General features: G+C 36.8%; 1 protein-coding gene across 1 annotated transcript; it reads left to right on the forward strand.

The window, feature by feature from the left end:
• The first annotated feature begins 480 nt into the window (after positions 1-480).
• On the forward strand, positions 481-957 carry LOC110783478 (uncharacterized). The gene has a single exon (XM_021987819.1). It carries the CDS (start codon positions 481-483, stop codon positions 955-957), a length of 477 nt encoding a protein of 158 aa, XP_021843511.1.
• The last annotated feature ends 20,247 nt before the right edge of the window (positions 958-21,204 follow it).

Genomic DNA, 21,204 nt, shown 5'->3' on the forward strand with positions numbered 1-21,204 from the left:
TACCTGTATGATAGGCTTACAGAAAAATACCGATGGGACTGTGGTACAAAGCAGTGGTTTGAAAGGAAAAATAAAACTGTTGTTGTTGGCAGGCTAGCATTCGTTGGTCCGTCTGAAGGAGAACGTTATTTTTTGCGCTTACTGCCTGTCCATCTGCCTAGCCCTAAATCGTTTGAAGATCTCTTGACAATTAATGGCTACAGATGTGCAACTTTTCAAGAAGCAGCCCTAAAATGCAGATTGCTTGAAGAAGATGAGGCGGTTGACCTATGCTTGGTAGAAGCATGCGAGGTGAAAATGCCTTCTACTTTACGTCGTTTGTTTGCAACGATCCTCATTTTCTGCCAACCAAGTGACCCGCAAGCACTGTGGGTGAAATACTATGCTGCTATGTCTGAAGATTTTAACCACCAGTTCCCATCTTCAGAAAGTAAGGTCAAGCAACTCACGGCCAGATCTGCCGAATAGTGTCTAGAGGAAATGGGGAAATCACTCAAAACTTTTGGCCTTGCCTACTTGAATGAGGCTGAGGATGCCGAAGTTGCTCGAACGAGGGACATCAGTGACGCACTTGAGGCACCCATACATGACCATTGTCGTTCATGTCGTAACAAGTTGAACCCTTCCCAACAAGAAGCGTTCAACTGCATCCTTGACCATGTGAAGCAGAAAAAGCCTGGAGAATTCTTCATTGATGGCCCTAGCGGGACAGGCAAAACATTCTTGTACAATGCTTTGTACGCAGAGGTTCGGCTCCTAGGTGAAATTGTACTTCCTATTGCTATATCCGATATTGCTGCAGCGAACAAAACCTCAAGAAGAACAACACATTCCAGATTCAAAATCCCAATTGATACTGAGGCTTCCCTCGCATGTGATGTCCCAAAACAAGGCAGCTTGGCTACATTGATACAGGCGACGACTTTGATATTATGGGACGAGGCGTCGATGGCATGAAAAGAGAATGTTGAATCGTTGGATATGCTTCTTCGAGAATTATGTGATGAGAATCTGATATTTGGTGGTAAGCTCATTGTGTTTGGAGGTGATTTCCGGCAAGTCCTTCTTGTCCTTCCCCGTAGGACACAACGCGAAGCAGTCGCGGTCAGTTTGGTCAGTTCTTCCCTCTAGCCTAAACTCACAAAATTCTGTCTCACAGAAAACATATGCGCTAGAGAAGACCCGGACTTCTCTAAGTTTTTGCTAGCTCTAGGTAATGGAGAACTGCAAACCATCGACAATAGCCTTGTCCACTTGCCGAGTGAGGTAGTAAAACCTCTGGAAGATGGCAAAGATCCCATCACGGACCTCACATCGCTTACATTTCCTGAGTTAGACCTCAACAATTTCAGCTCTGACATATTTATAACAATGGCTATTTTGACTCCAATGAATGATGATGTTGATTCCATCAACATGAATCTGATTAAAAAGTTTCCGGGTGATCCTGTTGTGTACAGAAGCTTTGACACGATGCTCGATGACAATTGTAATGTCTACCCCCACAGAGTTCATAAATACACTGTGCCCTGGTGGAATGAGCCCTCATGAACTAATCTTGAAAATGGGGAGTCCAGTCATTTTGCTCCAAAATATACTCCCATCTTTGGGTCTTTGCAATGGCGCGAGACTAATATGCAAAGGTTTCTTCCCCAACCTGATTCAATGTGTGATTTTAACTGGCCATCATAAAGGCAATCATGTTATCATACCACGCATTAAAGTATCCAATACTCTTTTAGAGGAAACAGTTTCCTATCAATCTCAATTTTGCAATGGAAATCAACAAGTCCCAAGGCCAGACACTTAGTTAAGTTTTTTTTTACCTTCCTCGTCCATGTTTTTCACATGGGCAGTTATATGTCGCCTTGTCACGTACAAGACAGGCCAGCCAGGTTACAATCATATCGAAGAACTCTCCACAACAACTTTCTGGTACTGAAGTTGAAAATTTCATTTCGTATGATGTGCTAAGGCTGGCTGGTATTATTTATTCTTTTGCATAAATATGTAAGTCTTACTCATGCTCTGAATTTTTTTTATATTTTACAGTGTTCCTTCTTTTTTCTGGTTATATGTTTGTTGTTTTCCTTGGTGATGTCGTGTAACAAGTTCCTGCTTGTACCCTCATGCTTTTTCTCATCATGTTTGACTTGAATTCGATCTTTAGCATGAGCTGGCAGGGTATGACATATGTAAAACTATAATATTCAATCGTGCAAGTCAGATAATCATCCTTAGTTGTAAGTTCAAGTTAGATAGCCCTCCTTAGTTATACATACTATTTCTGATCTGTAGTACTTGCCTACTTCCAAGTTGTAGTCTGCGGTCCCTTTCTTTTGAACAGTGCATTTCCTGCTAACCGGAACTCTTAACACAATTCCTAATTATCTGTTCTACGTCATGCAGGACATACGATGTTGCTTTGCCGATTTATAAAGAGTCATGTCGTCCATGGAAATAAAAGTGGTTGGCGGGTCTTTGATCATTAAATTGGATATGTATTTCAATTTTTGTTGTATTTCAATTTCCTTGGTTGATAGCACTTTCTTATAGTTATACACTTCCAAACTCTAGGAGGACAATCCCTCCTACTACCTCCATTTCGCAATAGATGCATCGTTTCTCATTTTGACACTATTCATCAACCAACTTTGACAATCATTCTTTCACATTATGAAATAATAAACATAGTCAAATGAGATCTTGTTAAATTCGTATCAATGCGAGGATTTCAAATATCAATTTTTTATAATTTTTACTTACACGTAATTAGAGATATTAATGTTCAAAGAAGCGTGTTGGAATACGTGAAAAAAGAAATGATGCATCTATTGCGAAATGAAGGTAGTATATTTATGGGGCTATTGTTCTGCAATATGGTTGTTATGTTATTTATTGCTAATACTCACTAAAAGGTCTCTTGATGTTGCTTTGTCATGAACATTACTAATTATATTATAGGTTGATTGCTATAGAACATACTCTTATAAGTGCATGCCTTCAATCCGTCTGTCAATTAAAAGGGGGATAAAATTTAACGTAGACTAACCTCGTGGGTATTATTAGTGGTCCAACTAAAATAAATCTAAATACAGAAATATACATAAACAATTGCTAATTAACGACTTCGTTAGCTAAAATGTATACACTAAGATTTGTGGAAGTCTTTTTGTCTCAGATTGTGTGTTTTCAGGTTAGGGATTATTCATTGTTGTTGTTAGTTGTGTTTGTGTGGTTGTTCTTTTCATCAGTTCGAACTATTTGTGTAACAAACTCCTCAACATCAACAGCAACAACAGCCGTCACAAATACAAACACAAAGGTTTCAACAGCAACAACAATATGTGCAGCAATCTCCTCAACAATAGCAACAACCATTTCAGCAACCATCACAATTTCAGCAGCAATCACAACAGTTGCAACAACCGCAACAACAATTTGTGCATCAATCACCACAACAATCACATCAACAACAACTGCAGTCACCACCATAGCAAGCGCAGTCGCAGTCACAGCCGCAGCAACATCAGTCGCTTGCTTCTCACTTCCACATCTTAAACGTGAGTTTTTCTTTCTTAAAAGAAAAACCTAACCCTCACATAATTTCTTTCAGGTTTGTGATCCTGTTAAATTAATAATGCAGTTGGTGGAAAATCTAGCAGATGTAATTGAGAACGGGAATCGGGATCAACATGCTAATACTTCGGTTTATCTCTCTCTCTCTCTCTCTCTCTCTCTCTCTCTCTCAGCCCCGATTTCCCATCTGAGTTTCTTATTTCATTTTTGTTTGTAGTTCATTCTATTTTCATTGTTATACGGAATTAGGGATTTCTGACGCTTTTTATCTGAGCTTGATTTGGCTATTTGGTGTGTTTTTTGTGTGGGTGTGGGTGTGTGTGTTTCTTCTTGGTGTAGATTGGTGAGCTGAACAACCGCTTTGAGAAGTGCCAACAACTTTTGAACTTTATCGCAGGGAAAATTAATTCAAAAGCCATGGTAAACTTTTTATCGAGAGAAATTATTGCTTTCCTGCTTTTAAAGTTGTTTATAATTGATTCAACATGATTTTGGATAAGGTCCCATTATTTCCTATTGATTGAAAATTCTTGGATTTGCCTCGGTCATTTATGACCTGCAGACTGTAGAAGGGAAAAAGCACAAGCTTGAAGAAAGCGAGCAATTGCTTCTTCAAAGTCCTTTGTTCAATGCCAGGGATTTAATTGTCCTGCATTTAAATTTCAGTTTTGTGCTGCATGTAACATAAATCTTTATTTAATGTCAGGGATTTGATTTCCAAATATAAAAGTTCTGTTGAAGAGCTGATTAAGTCAGAACCTTGATACATATCGAAACTCCAATTTTGGTAAGCAGTTTAGGTTTTCATATTGTACTTGAATTTAACAGTACCAAATCGAGTGAAGAATTGATCAGTACATGAAATGTTGTATGAGTGTGTTGCTGTGGTATTTATCACCTTGCGTCTTTAGACATCATTTGTTGTTGGTAACTTTAGAGAGAGTGTCAGTGGAATATTCTAGTTGCACCTCATTTATTCTTGTAGGTTATAGGGGAATTTCTTTTTTGTTGTTTTTAGTTGAGTTTTGGCGTTTAAGAATAATGTGGGACAACGACTTTTACAAAACATTGTTGTTATTGTCAAGTTTATATTATTGGTAAAGTATTGGTACAGACATGTTTCTTTTGGCTAATTCATGTACATTAATAGTGACAGTCTGACCAATTTAATACCAACATCACTTAACTATTATTTATCTAGCTAAAATGCCTCCAAGACTGTTGGTTTATTATGCTCTTCATTTTCTGGCTAAACTTGGCATCCTTTCTTCCTGGTGCGTTAGTATTGCATGATGCACACAACCTGATGTCATTTAATGCATTTTTCTCTATGGGATTGGTTTTTGTATATTCTTGAAGTGAGCTGTTAGACAACAAATATACGGGTTTGTCTGTGTTAAATTTCATCCCCCAAAGAAGTAGATGTATGATGTCGTTAAGGATTTTAACTGTTGTGCGCAATCGTATTTTTTCAGAAATCGTTCCTGAAGAATCAAGAACAAGCATCTATGCATTGGATTGATCATTTGAGTCAATAGTTTGATCCTTTGCACCTGTTATTCTAAGCTTGCCTCCCATAAAGGAAAAATAATCCGGTTAGTTAAATGCTTGAGCTAGTTCCGTATATTTGATTGTTGCACTCTTACTTTACATAGTGTAGATATGGCATGTGTGTTTTGTGTGCGCGATTTGTTTGAATAATAAATGTCGTTCCTATCTCATATTTGTGCACTTTTTTTGTTTTTATTTTTTTGACAACACATATTTGAGCATTGTGTATTGGTTTATGTTCATGTGGGTTATCTGTCTGATATTTTGGAGTGCAGGATGGGGAAGGTACTATTCAGGGTAATGTATTGCATGCTTGTTTATCTTGTAGTTCACTTGTTATTCTAAGGGTAAGATATTTTGCTATTGAATGATAAACAATTATATGGCTCTCCTTCCCTGTACTATCCCCTTTTTTCCCTCCATTCCCCATAAACCGTCAAAAAACCTGTCAGAATTTCGTAACAATTTCTGGTGAAGCCCTTGCCTAAAGATTCCATATCCATCTTATCTTTTACAGGTACTATAAATATAGTACCTATATCCTTGTACTACCCTAAAGGTCTAGAGTGATAAGAAGGCAAGTGTATGACAGCACAATAAGTCAGCTGTTTTAGTACACTGTTTATGGTCAAGTTACTGTTTACAACAACTCATTTATTTGGCCCGGTTACTAACCTACTAGGTTTACCACTTTCACCCACAGATTCACCTCATCCCCCTATATATACACCCTTTTCTTTCAGTTGACCTAAAGGATAAAAAGCTTTATTCCTCTCCAAAAGAAATAACTTCTGTCAGGTATAACTCCCACCTCCCATTTGTTCTTATTTGTTTTATTTCTTGCTTTAACTTACAGTCATCACCATCTTTGAAGTATATTCTTAATTTCTTACCATGTTTAGTCCTTATTCAACCACATGTACCATGCATAACTGCTTTTTCTTTGGCTTTTTGCTCATTAATGTTGAACATTGCATAAATGCTCACCTCATCATTTGTTCAACTGCTTGTAACTGCTTGAGTTTATTGTTATTTATCAAAAAAAATTACACTTCTTTAAAATATTCTTGCACATGCTTACACATGCTTACATGGACTAAATAATGAACATTATCACATTTCTTTATTATGACTCTCAGTTTAATAAAGAACAAAAAACTTACAAATATATGAATTTTACTTATTCTCTAAATTTAATTTACCTTGAGGCTTGAGCTGCTTGCATACTTAATCAAATCCCATGGAGATTAGTTTGAATTTCTTGCAAATTTAGACACATGTCTTTTATCTTTTTAAATACTCAAATTTCATGAATTATACATACCCTCTATTTTGTATATGCAGATATACGTACAAATATATAGATCACTTTGCGGTATTAAGTTACTTATTCTCGAAATTCGATTGTTTGCATATTTGAGTGAATCGCTGGAAGATTAGTTTGCATCTCTTTGAGATTTGATAGTTTGTTCACGATTTAGCCCAACAAGTATAATTATAAAACCAAACCACAGTTGAATAATTTCAGTGCACATAGGTGCTCATAATGACACCATTTTTTTATTATTCCATGCCACTTTGCATTAGTGTCCTACAGCAGCCCGTCTAGTAGCCATGAGCACCATTAGCTTGCACTTTTCTCCTTCCCCTTTCTTATTTTGTATCTTCCCTATATGATGACCCATTTCCCCCATTCTTATACTATACAGCCTTGAAACATGAAACATGAACGTCTCCTTCTGGATGAGTTGAACACCAGTAGTACGTAGTTCTTACAAGGTCAAGCTCAGGGTTGTTGAGAAGGGCCGAGCTAGGCCATCTCCAACAAAGGGAGTTTTGTACCAGCACCTGGTTCTTGAAGATGAAAAGGTATAAAATAAGAGGGTTAAGCATGCCTTTTACTATTAATATCATATGTTACAGTTACTTAACATGTTTTGCTATCACGTACAATGTAGAAAAATACACCTGTATGGAAATCCTTGAGTGATGTACCAATTAGTACAACTGTATTCCTGGTTAAACTTCGCTTGCACATTTTAAACTTGGATGTGGCCTTTAAACTACACTATTTAGGTTCTTATTGTATACCTTGGTCGTCACGTCTTGATGACCCCTTGTTCTTACCCCACGATATCATCTATAGATAGTTAATTGGATAAAAAGTTGAATAAAATGAAATGGCTTTATCAATAAACAAAATTCTTATGTCTAAAGTAACTTCATATAAAGAAACATGAAGGTAATTAAGGTTTACCAAAGCTCAGTTATATTCTCTCTTTCTTCAGCATTCTTAACCTTATGTTTTCCAAGATTTGAATATCTTTCTCTCATCTCCCCCGCGACAGAATCTCCAACCTCATTCACAATGGAGAACAAAATTGTTTGAGTAATACCATGCATATTATTTGTTTATGTGAAGAACCATAATTCCTTTAAAATTCAATGAAAAGGGGATCCTTCTCCTATTGCTAAATTATGCAAAAAATCAGGAGGCTTTATGTTGAACTTTGTTTGATTTAGTATCTCCATCATCATTTAGTTATCAACATTTTGGTGTAAACTGGGATGCAACTTAAGTTTTCTTTTCGATTTATTGCTTTACCATTAAATCCTTATAGTTGGTGGTATGTGCAGAGAGACAAAACAGACTTTTGTTTGATTTACTATCTGCACCATTACTTCCTGTGTGATTTTTTGTTAAATTTGTGGCTTTATTAGCTAATAGACCAAGGAAACTGATACATTTTCTCTTGTATTGTTGTGTACTAGTTGTACAGTCTTGATGATATTCTGTTTTGGGGGGGGGGGGTTCAATTAGCTTTGATACTGTATAGAAGAACGGGAAAGGAAAAATAGAGATATCTGATAATATTTTGCAGTAGTATGTTCTTTACGCTTAGGAAGAATGACAAAGCTACTTTTTGAGAATACTGGTCGTCAAGTTTTGATGGAATAAATGTCAATGAGCTCTTGAAGTCTATATTATTTTACAACTGTCTTCTCTTTACCATCCCCTGTGCTCAGTTATGTTTACTTAAATGAGTTTGAATCATGTTCTTGATCCTCAATGTTAAGCTCTCTCCTCGAATTACAATGTCTAACTATGCACATGCTAGAATAGAAAAATATAGACACTTTCACAAACAATTAACAATTGGAATGTAGTATAGTTGTGAAAATGCTACCAGCTTCAGGACGAAACTTTGAATTGTTTCTTCTCGAATGTTTTAGAAACTATCCAATTCAAATATTATGTTTCTAAGTGTTCAGCTCAACAGCTGAAACTTGTGTCCATATTACCAGCCCTTGAGCTCCTCAGAAAACCAGAGTCACAAAAGAAAAGATGGAACCGATTTTTCTAAAGCTGTGACAACTTGCAATTACTCCATCAAGCCCATCAAAGATGGATCCTCCATCTCTCCTGTGTTAACCGGACTGTTAAGAAACCTCAATTAACCATGTTAGATCTTTGACCCTTTGACCGGAAATGAAAACATTTGCACTTTGTTTTGGACCAAATAATAGAATATTTACACAGTTTTATTACAAGGGCACGTACTCATGTCTAAATATGAGTTATTAAGTGCCAACGTTTATCTCTCCATAGTGGTTTTTGTTCTGCTTAAGCACCGTCGATGTCAGCCTACTACCAATCACTCCAATACCCTATTTAATCCTCCTCCTCTCTCGGAGGCCGGAGCACTAACTGCCCAAATCATTTTTAGATCTTATTGAATATCTTAAGAATTAGCTAAGCTCTTTATATTCTGCATACAAAACCATTATTCTTTTATTAACTTTTGTGTTTACTTAGTTATATTATCAATTGAATTTTTTCTGCCATTTTTTCCATAATAGCATAATGCGTGGTGCACTATTCGGGGATCAGATTGAGGCTTACAAAGACGTCTTTGTGCATAAGGGAGAGTACAAAATAGCTGATGCTCAGATCAGGCCTGCAGAAGAGCAATGGAAAAGAAGCGATGTAGAGCTTGACTTCCAGATGACCTTCGGTCGGCAGACGGTGATCCAACGCGTCAATGCGGAGTCAGGCCCTGTGCAGCCCGAGTACCTATGTATTGTTTCTGTCCCACGCGTTGGGGATCCCGATGAAAGATATGGTAATTCCTTCATCCTCCTATACATTCATACTGATTTGGTTAAGGACTCGGGAATAAATAGATGCACCTTCCAATTATATACATGCCTTGCTAACACCACTTTACCCTGTATGGCCAGATGTACTTGGCATAGTATTGTACGTTGAAGAACACAAACAGGAAATCGCCACTGTTCAGAACCGCCAGGCCTTGGTCCGGGAAACTTTCCTGTCTGATCACAGGTAACTCACCCACATAACCACCACCCCCCCCCCCCTAAACTATGTATCATCACTTAATCACCCCGACATTAAGCTACTTCCCATTTTGTCTTTTCCAGTTCTGAACAACCCCTTACCCTTTCTGTTTGGAATGATCTCACTGGGTCTGACTGCGACGCTCTCTCCTCTTGGGCCGAGAAATTTACTGTGGTTGACTTCACTTCTCTAAGAGACACTTCCCACAAAGGTACTTCCTTTTGCATGCACATTGTTAGTAAACTTCCATCGTTCTCTGCATCCCATTAACATCAAGCTTCCATGACACAGGCTTCTCGCTCGCATCAAGCATGTCCACTGTGTTTGTTCATGCCCCTCATAGAGACAGGGCAAGCACTATTAGAGAGTGGTAATGTATCTTTTCCCTTCTATTATACGTAATGAGCCCTGCATCATTCTTCAACTAATTGCCTTCTATTTTTTTACAGGGCTCGTCACCACCAAGATGTGCTATCTGACAGACAAGCAAGGGTCTTAGACGTTAGGAACCCCTCCACTGAAAGGGTGATCATGATCGTGGATGCTCTAAAGCGGAAAAAGGAAAGCCACCCCTTCTTTATTTGTCTTTGTGGAAGTATACAATGCAGATACACTCTTAAATGTCCTACAAACACTAATCACTATGTGTTTACTATAACATAATACCAACACTCCCCAGGAGGAGCGTTGTTGGATACAATTTGTCGTCCCTAAACCAAGGATGGAAAAGGTCCATGCTTACACTGGCTGCCCTAACTACGGGAAGAGCACATATACTCCGATGGGAAAGGCATACACATGTGTGACCTGTAAAAAGCAGGGCGTTATATCCTCTCCCGGGTATGTCAACCACCCAACACTTCAATTCAACCCCCCGCTCCATCCCACCTTCCCCCTCTAATACACTTACATGTGAATACTTTGTTATTGGCGCAGGGTGACTTTTAACTGTGAAGTTTCCGATGGCACGGACACATATGCATTCACTGAGGATTCTGAGAGGCTTTTCGGGATGACTGCTACAGATGTCTTCAAGATGAAGCACACTGTAAGTTATTTTAATGCAGTCCCTTTTGCTGGATCATACAAAGCTAATGTTATTTTCGTTGTTTACATATTAGTTGTTTGGAGTTATATTGGGGACAAAACAACTATATATCACAATTTGGAATTATATTGGTAATAAAAACAACTATATAAAACAGAATTTAAGCGTATAAGAAGGCATAAACTACATATTCCCAAAGAAGCCAGTTGAATATCACACTGCGAAGCAAATATAAATGTCAGCCACTCAAAAACCAACTTTGGAAGTGTGCAAGACTGAAAGACCTTTTTACTGGAGTTTTGAAAACCATATATTCAAAGTGGAATAACGAAAAAGGAAAGTGAAATACATTCTGGACACAGCATTTACACATATTAGTTGTTTACATATTAATTATACAATCAAGTACTCCATTTTCCGAAAAAGAATCATAGCAGCCACAACAGATTGTTTCCTTAATTTCTAGCCTTTATAACTCCTCGATGTATTAGTTGTTCAAATATTAGTTGTTCAATGCTACATTAGCTATTTAAATTACAGGATGATTAGTTGTTCAATGCAAACATAACTTATTTATGCCTTTTATCACCCTTCATTACAAGCTGATGCTAAGACCTTTGCGGCCGTACAAGAACTTCTTAGTACCAGGCACGTAGAACTTCTTAGTACCAGGCACGTTCTGATGGAAGTTGGGCCAACTATGTCTCTGGCTAAATGCAATTCCCTTCAATGGTGCTTGAAGCAAATGGTCATCGAGCATGCTGCTGGGGAGGGAGTTTCCAATCACACTGCTACAGAGGGTGTCAATCACGCTGTTGATGCTGACGAGGGTGTCAATCACGTTGCTGATGCTGAGGAAGATGCCAATCACGCTGTGCTACTGAAGTGGATGGAAATCACTCCCTTGTTCCCCCTGTTGAGGACTGAGTACTGCAATTCCTCATTTTGTCCAGCATGCTCATAGCCAACCTACATTTCATTAGACAATCAGTTGCAACACTATCTCTAATGGCTATGTGTATGCCTTTTGCAAGCTAGATTTCCAAAGACTTGTTATTGTAATATATCAACTCTACCTTTATGATTTTGGTTTTTCTAGAGGAACATGGCTGAGTTGATTAGGAGCTCATGTTCCTAGGAAATACCCAAGTATCTTTTGCCTTTGTCGCTCCAAACTAATGGCTGCCCCCATGTAATATTTGGTTATTTCCCTGCCACTTTAGGTTTGTAATATATGAACTCTAGATTTATGATTATGGTTCCTACTCGGTATGAAACTTGCTCAAGTTGTATGGAATTCTACCCAAATTGTAGTTAGGCCCTGTTTTTTTCACTACATTCGTTTTTATCCCCTGGGGGACCGTGCGCGCTAGCGCACGGGCCAACAACTAGTTTGTCAAAAACACCTTTTATAACCCAAATTTTGCGAGAAATGACCTTATATAATATTTTTATGAAATCATACCTTAATATAAATTATTTTAGCGAAAGACAACCAAAGGAAAATTTCCGGCATTGACTGAGCATTTCCGGCCATTAACTTACACGTGTGGCTTTATTTTGTTATAAAAGCACCTTTTATAATCCAAATTCTTGTGAGAAATGACCTTATATAATTTTTTTGTGAAATCACACCTTACTGGGGTTTTTTTTTTGCGAAAGACAACCAAAGGCAAGTTTCCGGCATTGACTGAGCTTTTCCAGACATTGACTTGTACTTGACGTTTAATCTAATTCGTTAATCATGAGCTCAACGAGCAAAATACTATAGAATTTCATGGAATCACTTGTTAAAAATGACACGGCCTCAATGAAAGATGCAATTTCTATATTACAATCAGTTTCTGAAAAAGACGTGGTTTCAATTTAAAAAATATCACTTTCTAGAATTCGCTTAGTGTAACACCCTAATAATTCTTTGCCTTTATTAAACAATTTTCCAACTTTAAATAAGAAATTAGCAAAGTATTACCGCTACCGTGATAACGGCTAAGGCTAGTACCAAAATTACGCAGCGGAATTAACTAACTTTCAAACAATAAATAATAGTTAATGGTCTTACTACAAGTTGGAACCATAACGGCCCACCAAAACCTTTAAATCAAAAATCCATTAACTAACTTGAAATCATTATAGTCTATACTAAATAAAATAAATAGAGTTTTAAACATTGCAAGTAAATAAACTCTCTCATTCAATACATTGAAAGATTACTTCGCCTGCAAGTCACCTCTAGAAACCTGTTTATTAATATTCTACTCCCCAACAATGCAAGTGCAAATGATGGATCATCATAGGGTCATTACGGCAAAGGCCATGACCAAAATACAAAGCACGTAATCAGCGAAAGCTGAGTACAAACAAGCTAGAACGAAAACCTAGTCTAACAAGCTTCACTCACAATAATTAATCCACATGCAAAAGCCATGTAAATAAACAATTAAATCCATATAAGTAAACAATTAATCATGGAGACAAGACTTGACTCTTGACTTGACTCTTGACACGACTCGACTCTTGACACGACTCTTGACTCATAGATTAATTAAAAATAAGTTTCAAACGGGCCTAAAAGAAATATCCATAAAAGGAAGGGTATTGGGAGCCAACCAAACACCAAAATATAAAAATAAAGTAACTTGTCGGACCATACCGACGGAATTTCAGCGTATAAAAAGAATGAAACAACGTCTTGTATCATTCGTAGGAATACAAGTTTTCCGGCAGGACTCCCCCCATTATTCATACTCAAGGTATATACGTTCCAAGAGTTTTGAAGCTTGTTCTTGTTGCACTTTACGTTTATTAATATTTTCTAACCAAGTGAACTCAAGACACAACACAAGACATATAATAAACAAACAACCAAACAACACTTCCTTTTAATTCATTAGGACTTGTAATCAAACATACAAGACTCAAGTGATATTACCCCCATTGTTCCTTCTCAATATACTATTGAGATAAACCGACATGCCCATTAACAAGCGGGGTGTGCACAAGGCACAAAAAATCCTTAGTTCAATTCACATAGACTTCCAAAACATACCCTACAGACGGGGTAGAATAAATAGTGCAACGAGGCACAAATACTTGGCTCAAAATATGCTAGACATTACGTAGGATAGCATAATAATAATCCCTTGCATGTGAAACAACCATACATGCATAAAAATACTTGAACAACATGCTTGGTATTAAATTCAACGATTATAAATAATCACAACCGGCTTGTTCACATAAAATCCATAAATTCAATAATAATCCATAACTTGTTTGTTCACAACATCAAACATGAATCAATAATAACCCAAATCACATGATTCACAATAATAAAGTATCACAGGTATCATCATATAAACGGTGGTCACCCTAGACATGTACGTACCTTGTATATCTAAGTACGGGGGCCACTTTATGATTCAAGTCTCTAAATTAGAAAACTCCTCCTATCATTAAAATAATAAAATTCAATTATTATCCATGTTCATTAAATTTCCAGCAACTTTATTTAGTTTTAAAAGACTTAAATTAATTAGAATTTAATCGTTCGCTAATAAAATAATAGTTCTAATTAATTGTTTAAAACCCTAGCATGAAATTTAATTAATTTCATGCTTAAAACCATTAAAAGTTGACACTTTAAGTCTTTAAAATAATCTGAAATTTATAATTGATTATCATAATTAAAATCGTCATCTAATGATGCTAATCAATTAGTCATTAGGTTTACATTAAAACTCCAATCGTAGTTTATAATTAAAACCATTAAAACTAATAAAAATTAAAGCTTTTTATATATTTCAAATCTGAAAATTACAACTACTATAATTAAATTCATTCTCAATAATCCAAACGTACAAACCCTCAAAATTCGGTGTTCATAACCAATCCCAGCATTTTAATCAATCAAAAACCAATAATAATAATATGATTTAAAATATGTAATTGAAATAGAATAGGTAAGGAAGAAAAGAATTATACCAAACCGGCCTATAGCACGGTACAATCACGAATTGGATGTGATTGGGCGCAAAAAGATCGAAAGAATACGGAGTATAGTGCACGGTAACACACACACACACACACACACACACACACACACACACACACACACACACACACACACACGATGGCTTGTGTGTGTGTGCGGGTGCGACGCGAGCAACAACAGCAGGGGCAGGGCACGCGGTGCTCGACAACACAAGGCAGCAGCACTCGGCAAGGGTCACGAGTGTGCAAGGCTGTGCGAGCACGAAGAAGAGGAGAGCAACGAGCATGATCAGCATGTTGTGCGAGGGACAACAAGGCAGCAACACTTGCAAGGGGCGAGTGTGCGAGTGTGTGCGACTAGGAGCAAGGGTGATGGAGCACGAGTGTGCGGTGAGGGGCGCAGTTGTAACACCCTAATAATTCCTTGCTTTTATAAAATCATTTTCCAACTTAAAATAAAGGAATTACTAAAGTATTACCGCCACCGTGACAACGGTTAAGGCTATTACCAGAATTACGCAGCGGAAATTAATGTCAACTAACTTTTGAAAACATAATTAATAAAATATCGAGGCCTCCTACAATTTGGAACCATGACGGCCCAAAAACCAAAGTATAAAAAGTCCAACAATTTCAAACATAATTAAAACATAATTAATAGTTCAAAATACGAAAGCATGCAACTCTCTCGATTATCCCAAGCCACATGAATTCGATCTACCAACCTGCTATATTATTCTACTCCCCATCAATGCAAATGCAAATGATAGATCATCATAGGGTCATTAAGGAAAAGGCCATGACCAAAAACACACAAAGCACGTAGTCAGCAAAAGCTGAGTACTTACAAGAATAGAGTGAAACAAAACTAAAACATGCATCACTCACTAAGTACTAATCAACATGCAGAAGCCATATAATAATTAACAAACAAAACATGAATACAAGACTCGACTCTTGACTCGACTCTTGACTCACAAATTAATTAGAATAAGCTTCGAACGGGCCAAAGAAATATTCCATAAAGAAAAGGTGATGGGAGCCAACCATACACCAAAATAATAGATAATAAAATCGGGCCATACCGAGTGTCGGGCCATACCGACGGAATTCCTGCGCATAACATAAATGAAACAACATCTTGTATCATTAGTAGGAGTACGAGCTTTCCGACAAGACTCCTCCCATTGTTCATACTCAAGGTATATACGTTCCAAGAGTTTTGAAGCTTGTTCTGGTTGCACTTTACGTTTATTAATAATTTATTAAAGGTGAACTCAAGACTCAACAACGTACAGACATGCAATTAATAAACGACAACCAAAACAATCTTATTTTAATGCTTTAGGACTTGTGATCAACCAAGCAAGACTCTTGTGAAATTACTACCATGTTCCTCCTCACCGAAGTGAGATTCCACATCATGCCCATTAACATGAGGGTTGTGCCCTTGCACGAAAAATCCTAATTCATTTCATAGAAAATATTCCCAACTGAACCCTACATGTGCGGTGGCTTACGTGAGCTAACCCTTCACATGTGGTAAAATAAATAGTACAACGAAGTACGAATAATTGGCTCAAAGTATGCTAGACATCCCGTACAATAGCATACAAATAAATAATCCATTCATTGCATGTGAAACAAACCATACATGCATAAATATTGAACAACATGATTGACAATGAAATTCATACTCATAATAATCTCAACATGCTTGTACAACCAATAATTCAACAATTCCAATATAATAATCCACATGATCGTTCACCAAACCAAATATGAATCCACATAATATAATTCACATCAACAACAATCATGTAATGTCCTTGACAAATAGTGTGGTCTCCCTAGACTTGTACGTACCTTGAATACCTAAGCGTAGGGGCCACTTTGCAATAACGAGCATTCACTCAAAAATCACCTCCTATCGTCAAAATAATGAAACTTAAATTATTTCCATGTTCATTAAATTTCCAAAAACTTTATAAAATCTAAAACCTCATTTAAACTTTAGAATTCAATCGTTTTTCAATAATATAATAGTCTCAATTTGTAAAACCAATCCCTAGTATGAAAACATACTTTTTCCGCCTTTAAAATCAATAAAAATCAACACTTTAAGCCTTTATTCAAATTTGAAAATATAATTGATTATCATAATTAAAATCATCACCTAATTATGCTAATCAATTGACTCATTGGGTCTAGATTAAAACCCTAACTTGAAAATCCAATAAAATCAATTTATCATCATAAAAATCAATTCTTTATTAAATAAACAAATCTGAAAATTCGTAATTTAATAATTAAAACAAGCCTAATGAATCACAACACGTAAATCCTCAAAGCACGGTGTTCACAACCGATTCCCAGCATTTTAATCATTCAAAACAATAATAATATTATAATTTAAAATACGGAATTAAAATAGAACAGGTAAGGAAGAAGAGAATTATACCAATCCGGCCTATAGCACGGAACAATCACGAATTAGAGTGATTGGGCGAAAAAGAATTGAATAACGAACACAAACCACACACACACACACACACATGCTCGTGTGTGTGCGCGCGCAGCAAAGGGGCGACGAGCAAGGGGCAGCGACAGGGCAGCGCGCGCGGGGCTGGGCACAGCGTGCAAGCGAGAGAGACGAGAGCAAGGGGTGTGCGTGTCCGAAGGCACACAGCAACAGCAGAGGCACAGCAGCAGCGCAGGGCACAACGAGTGCTCGCTGCGGGCTGCGGGCAAGAGAGGAGTGGGCGAGTGTGAGTGTGAGTGTGGGCGACGAGCGAGGCACACGGGCACGAGCACGCCGAGTGTTGTGCGGGTCGTGTGGGACTGCCGAGCAAAGAGAGAGGAGAGGGAGTTGGAGTGAGGGGCAAGAAAAGCAAAAGAGGGTTTATGAATTTTAGGGGCTCATTTAATGATGAGGAGTCCTATTTATAGGCTCCCTATTTTCAATGGGCTAGGCTTAGGAAAATAGAATTGGGCTTAGGGAATTAAATAATTGGGCTAGCTTAGGACTTGAATTAAATTCTTTTGATTGGGCTCGTTTAAGAAAACGAATTGGACTTTTCATTTAAAACCCGAACCTTTTAAAATTACTTGCGACCCATTTCATTTCCCGACTCGAAAATTAAATTCGTTTCGTAATTAATTAAAATAATAAATATTCTAATTAAATAAAATACATTTAAATATTAGGAAAATTTGGTAATATTAATCCAACATTTGGCCGATTTTCTTTTATAAAGCCCACCTACGACATATTTTTTAATAATCCCACCTATACCACCCAACGACTTTTATTGGGCCTAAAACGTCATAAACCTATTGTAGGCGATAATATGTCCCTACGTGGAAGTACTCTCCCTCGATATATTCAATCATCATCATCAAATCATCACCATCTCGATGATTTTTTCACCGGTTATCGGTCACTTAAGCCCAATAAAAGTCGTTGGGTAGTAAAGGTGGGATTATTAAAAAATATGTCGTAGGTGGGATTAATAAAAGAAAACCGGCCAAAGGTTGGATTAATATTACAAAATTTTCCTAAATATTATTTAAATGCGAAATAAATTCCAAAAATCGTAAAATGCTTTATAAATATAATAAAATATACTTATAAATATTATAAAATTACGAGGTATTACAGCAGTACACGGGCGAGGGCACAAGGCAGAGAGCAGCAACGAGGGCAGCACTCGGCTGGGGCTGTGCGGACGAGAGCAAAGAAAGGGAGAGAGAGGAAAAGAAGAAATATTGTTGCAGGAATTTAACTCTTAATCTATAACTCGGAATCAATTGAGTCTTGAGTCAAAGTTCAATAACTTTTTGAGATTTACAACTTTGAAGAAGAAACTTTTGTCTGAAAACGAAAGGAAGTAGGAGAAAAACGGCCAAACAGAAGTTCGACGAAAGAAAGACAGATTTAGGGTTAGGGTTTTACTTTTAGGTTTAATGAATAATAGTGTGGGATTTTGAGTGTGATCACCTATATTTATAGGCTTAGGAAACTCCAAGATGGTCTAGGCTTTAGGATTCCCTTTCGAGCTTCATTAAACATAAGATGGGCTTGCTTAATTTGTTTGGACTTGAACTTGGAATTGGATTGGGCAATATTAATTTAAAATCATTTTACTTTTGAAACTCAATTAAATACCCAACTTGAAATTTAAATTCATTTCGTAATTAATTAAAATAATAATTATTCTTAATTAATAAAATACATTTAAATAACTATTTAAATGCGATTTAAATTCTCAAAATAATAAAAATTTGTAAATATAATAAAATATATTTATAATTTCTTAAAAATACGAGGTATTACAGTCTACCCTCCTTAAAAGAAGTTCCGTCCCAAAACTTGGGCACGATAACTAAAACTTGAAACTCAAAACTTGAGACTTTATTGCTTATCTTGCAAAAAATTTAGTTACTGTACTCCTTAAATGATTAAACATGATAAACTTGGGGTGAAAATTCAATAGAAAGCACTAAATTAAGCATAAAATAAGGGAAAATAAGGTAAAAAGCGCGAAATTCTACCACACTCTACCCCCCTTAAAAGACACGATTTACGACCCCGTAACTCAACTACCCTCGGGAAATAGATCGGGGTACTTCTTTCTCATATCGTCCTCAGCTTCCCGGATTGCCTCTTTTGAATCTTGATTAGACCACAAAACTTTCACAATCTTAACACCATTTGTTCGTGTACTACGCACTTAATTTACTATATATCCAGGATTTGACTGGCCTTTCCTTGAAATATAAACTTTGGTCTAACTTTATGGTTTCCGGTTGCAACACATATGACTTATCCGGAACATACTTTCTCAATTGAGAGATGTGAAACACAATATGCATTCTATGTAACTTCATTGGTAAGGCTAGTCTATAAGCTACCTTTCCTATCCGTTCTAGGATCTCATAAGGACTTATGTACTTTGGGATAAGCTTTCAATTCTTGCCAAATCTCCTCACACCTTTCATTGGTGAAACTTTGGGTAACACTTTGTCACCCACTAGAAATTCTTCGTCCCTACGTGTCAAGTCTGCATAGCTCTTTTGGCGATCTTGCGCTGCTTGAATTTCGGATTGATCAATAGTCCTAACTTGGTTCATTGTGTTCTCTATCATTTGAGGTCCTAACACAACGGTCTAATTAATGTCTCTCTAACATAGTGGACTTCTACATTTCCTTCCATACAAGGCTTCAAATGGTGTCATTCCTACACTGGCATGATAGCTATTATTATAGGAAAATTCAATCAGATCTAGGCTATCTTCCCAACTTCCTTGAAAATCAATTACATATGCACGAAGCATATCCTCAAGTGTCTAAATGGTTCTCCCAGTTTGTCCATTTGTGGATGGATGGAACGTTGTACTCATTTTCAATGTCGTACCAAAGTTCTTCTGTACACTTTTCCAGAAGTTTGAAAGAAACCTTGAATCTCTATCTGACCCGATATTCTTAGGAACTCCATGTAGTCTCACAACACACTTAATGTAAGCCTTAGAAAGTTTATCCATCTTCCATGTCTCCTTCATTGGTATAAACACTGCTGACTTGATCACTCTATATACCACAACCGAATTGGTGTCATTTTCTAACTTTGACTTGGGCAAAGAAGTGACAAAGTCCATTGAAATACAGTCTCATTTCCAACTTGGAATTTCTAATGGTTGAACCTTTCCTTGAGGTCTCCTATGCTCTATTTTGACCTTCTGACAAGTCAAATATCTAGTTACAAACTCAACTACTTCATTATCCATTCTTGGCCACCAATAGACCTTCTTCAGATCCTTATACAACTTGTCACCACCTGGGTGAACAAAATATGGTGTATTATGAGCTTCTCTCATGAGATTTTCCTTCAACTCTTCACACTTTTGAGGCACACACCACCTTCCTTTATACCTCAAATTTCCATCATCATGGATCTTAAAATTCGTCTCCTTTCCTTGCGAAATCCTTTCCTTGATTCGCTCTAACTTTATATCTCTAGTTTGATTCTCCTTAATCTCATCAAATACTGATGGTTGAATAGTCAATTCATTCATCATTCCCTCCAGACTTTCACCATTCACTATTTCACCTTTGGTTAAGTGAAAAATAATTTCTCTCTCATCCTTCTCCTTCTTCCACCTCATCTTCCATTAACTTGACATACCTCTTACTTAAATCTCTCACTTTTCTTCTACAATCATGACTTAAGGTCATTAATTTCTCTTACCTGTTTTTTTACTTTTACATATACCCCACTTCAAATTCACCTTCAAACAAATTATTAGTTTTAACAAACAAATAAATATGAATATGAAAATATTTTTAACAAACAATTATTAATTTTAACAAACAAATAAATATGAAAATTTTCATGTAAAATTTTCTTTAAAAAATAATAATATGAAAACCATGTATGAAATGAAAGTTGCATGGCAGCAAAATATGAAAATAAAGTAGCAGAGTTAAAATAAAGTAGCAGATAATGCGTACAGAAAGCAACAACATGGTTAATCTATACAAAATGCAAATTACATCCATGCAACTTGCACGGAAATTTGGCCCCACATCCTAAATTTATTAACTTGACCAAGGGTCACATATCCGACCCGAGTCAAGTTAATAAAATTTTGAACCTTGTACTCTGTCAACATT

Source organism: Spinacia oleracea, chromosome 3, assembly GCF_020520425.1.
Source record: "Spinacia oleracea cultivar Varoflay chromosome 3, BTI_SOV_V1, whole genome shotgun sequence".
Classification (NCBI taxonomy): domain Eukaryota; kingdom Viridiplantae; phylum Streptophyta; class Magnoliopsida; order Caryophyllales; family Amaranthaceae; genus Spinacia; species Spinacia oleracea.

Bases quoted from the DNA above. Each gene is read 5' to 3' on its own strand.
- LOC110783478 (XM_021987819.1), top strand. From the start codon at position 481: ATGGGGAAATCACTCAAAACTTTTGGCCTTGCCTACTTGAATGAGGCT.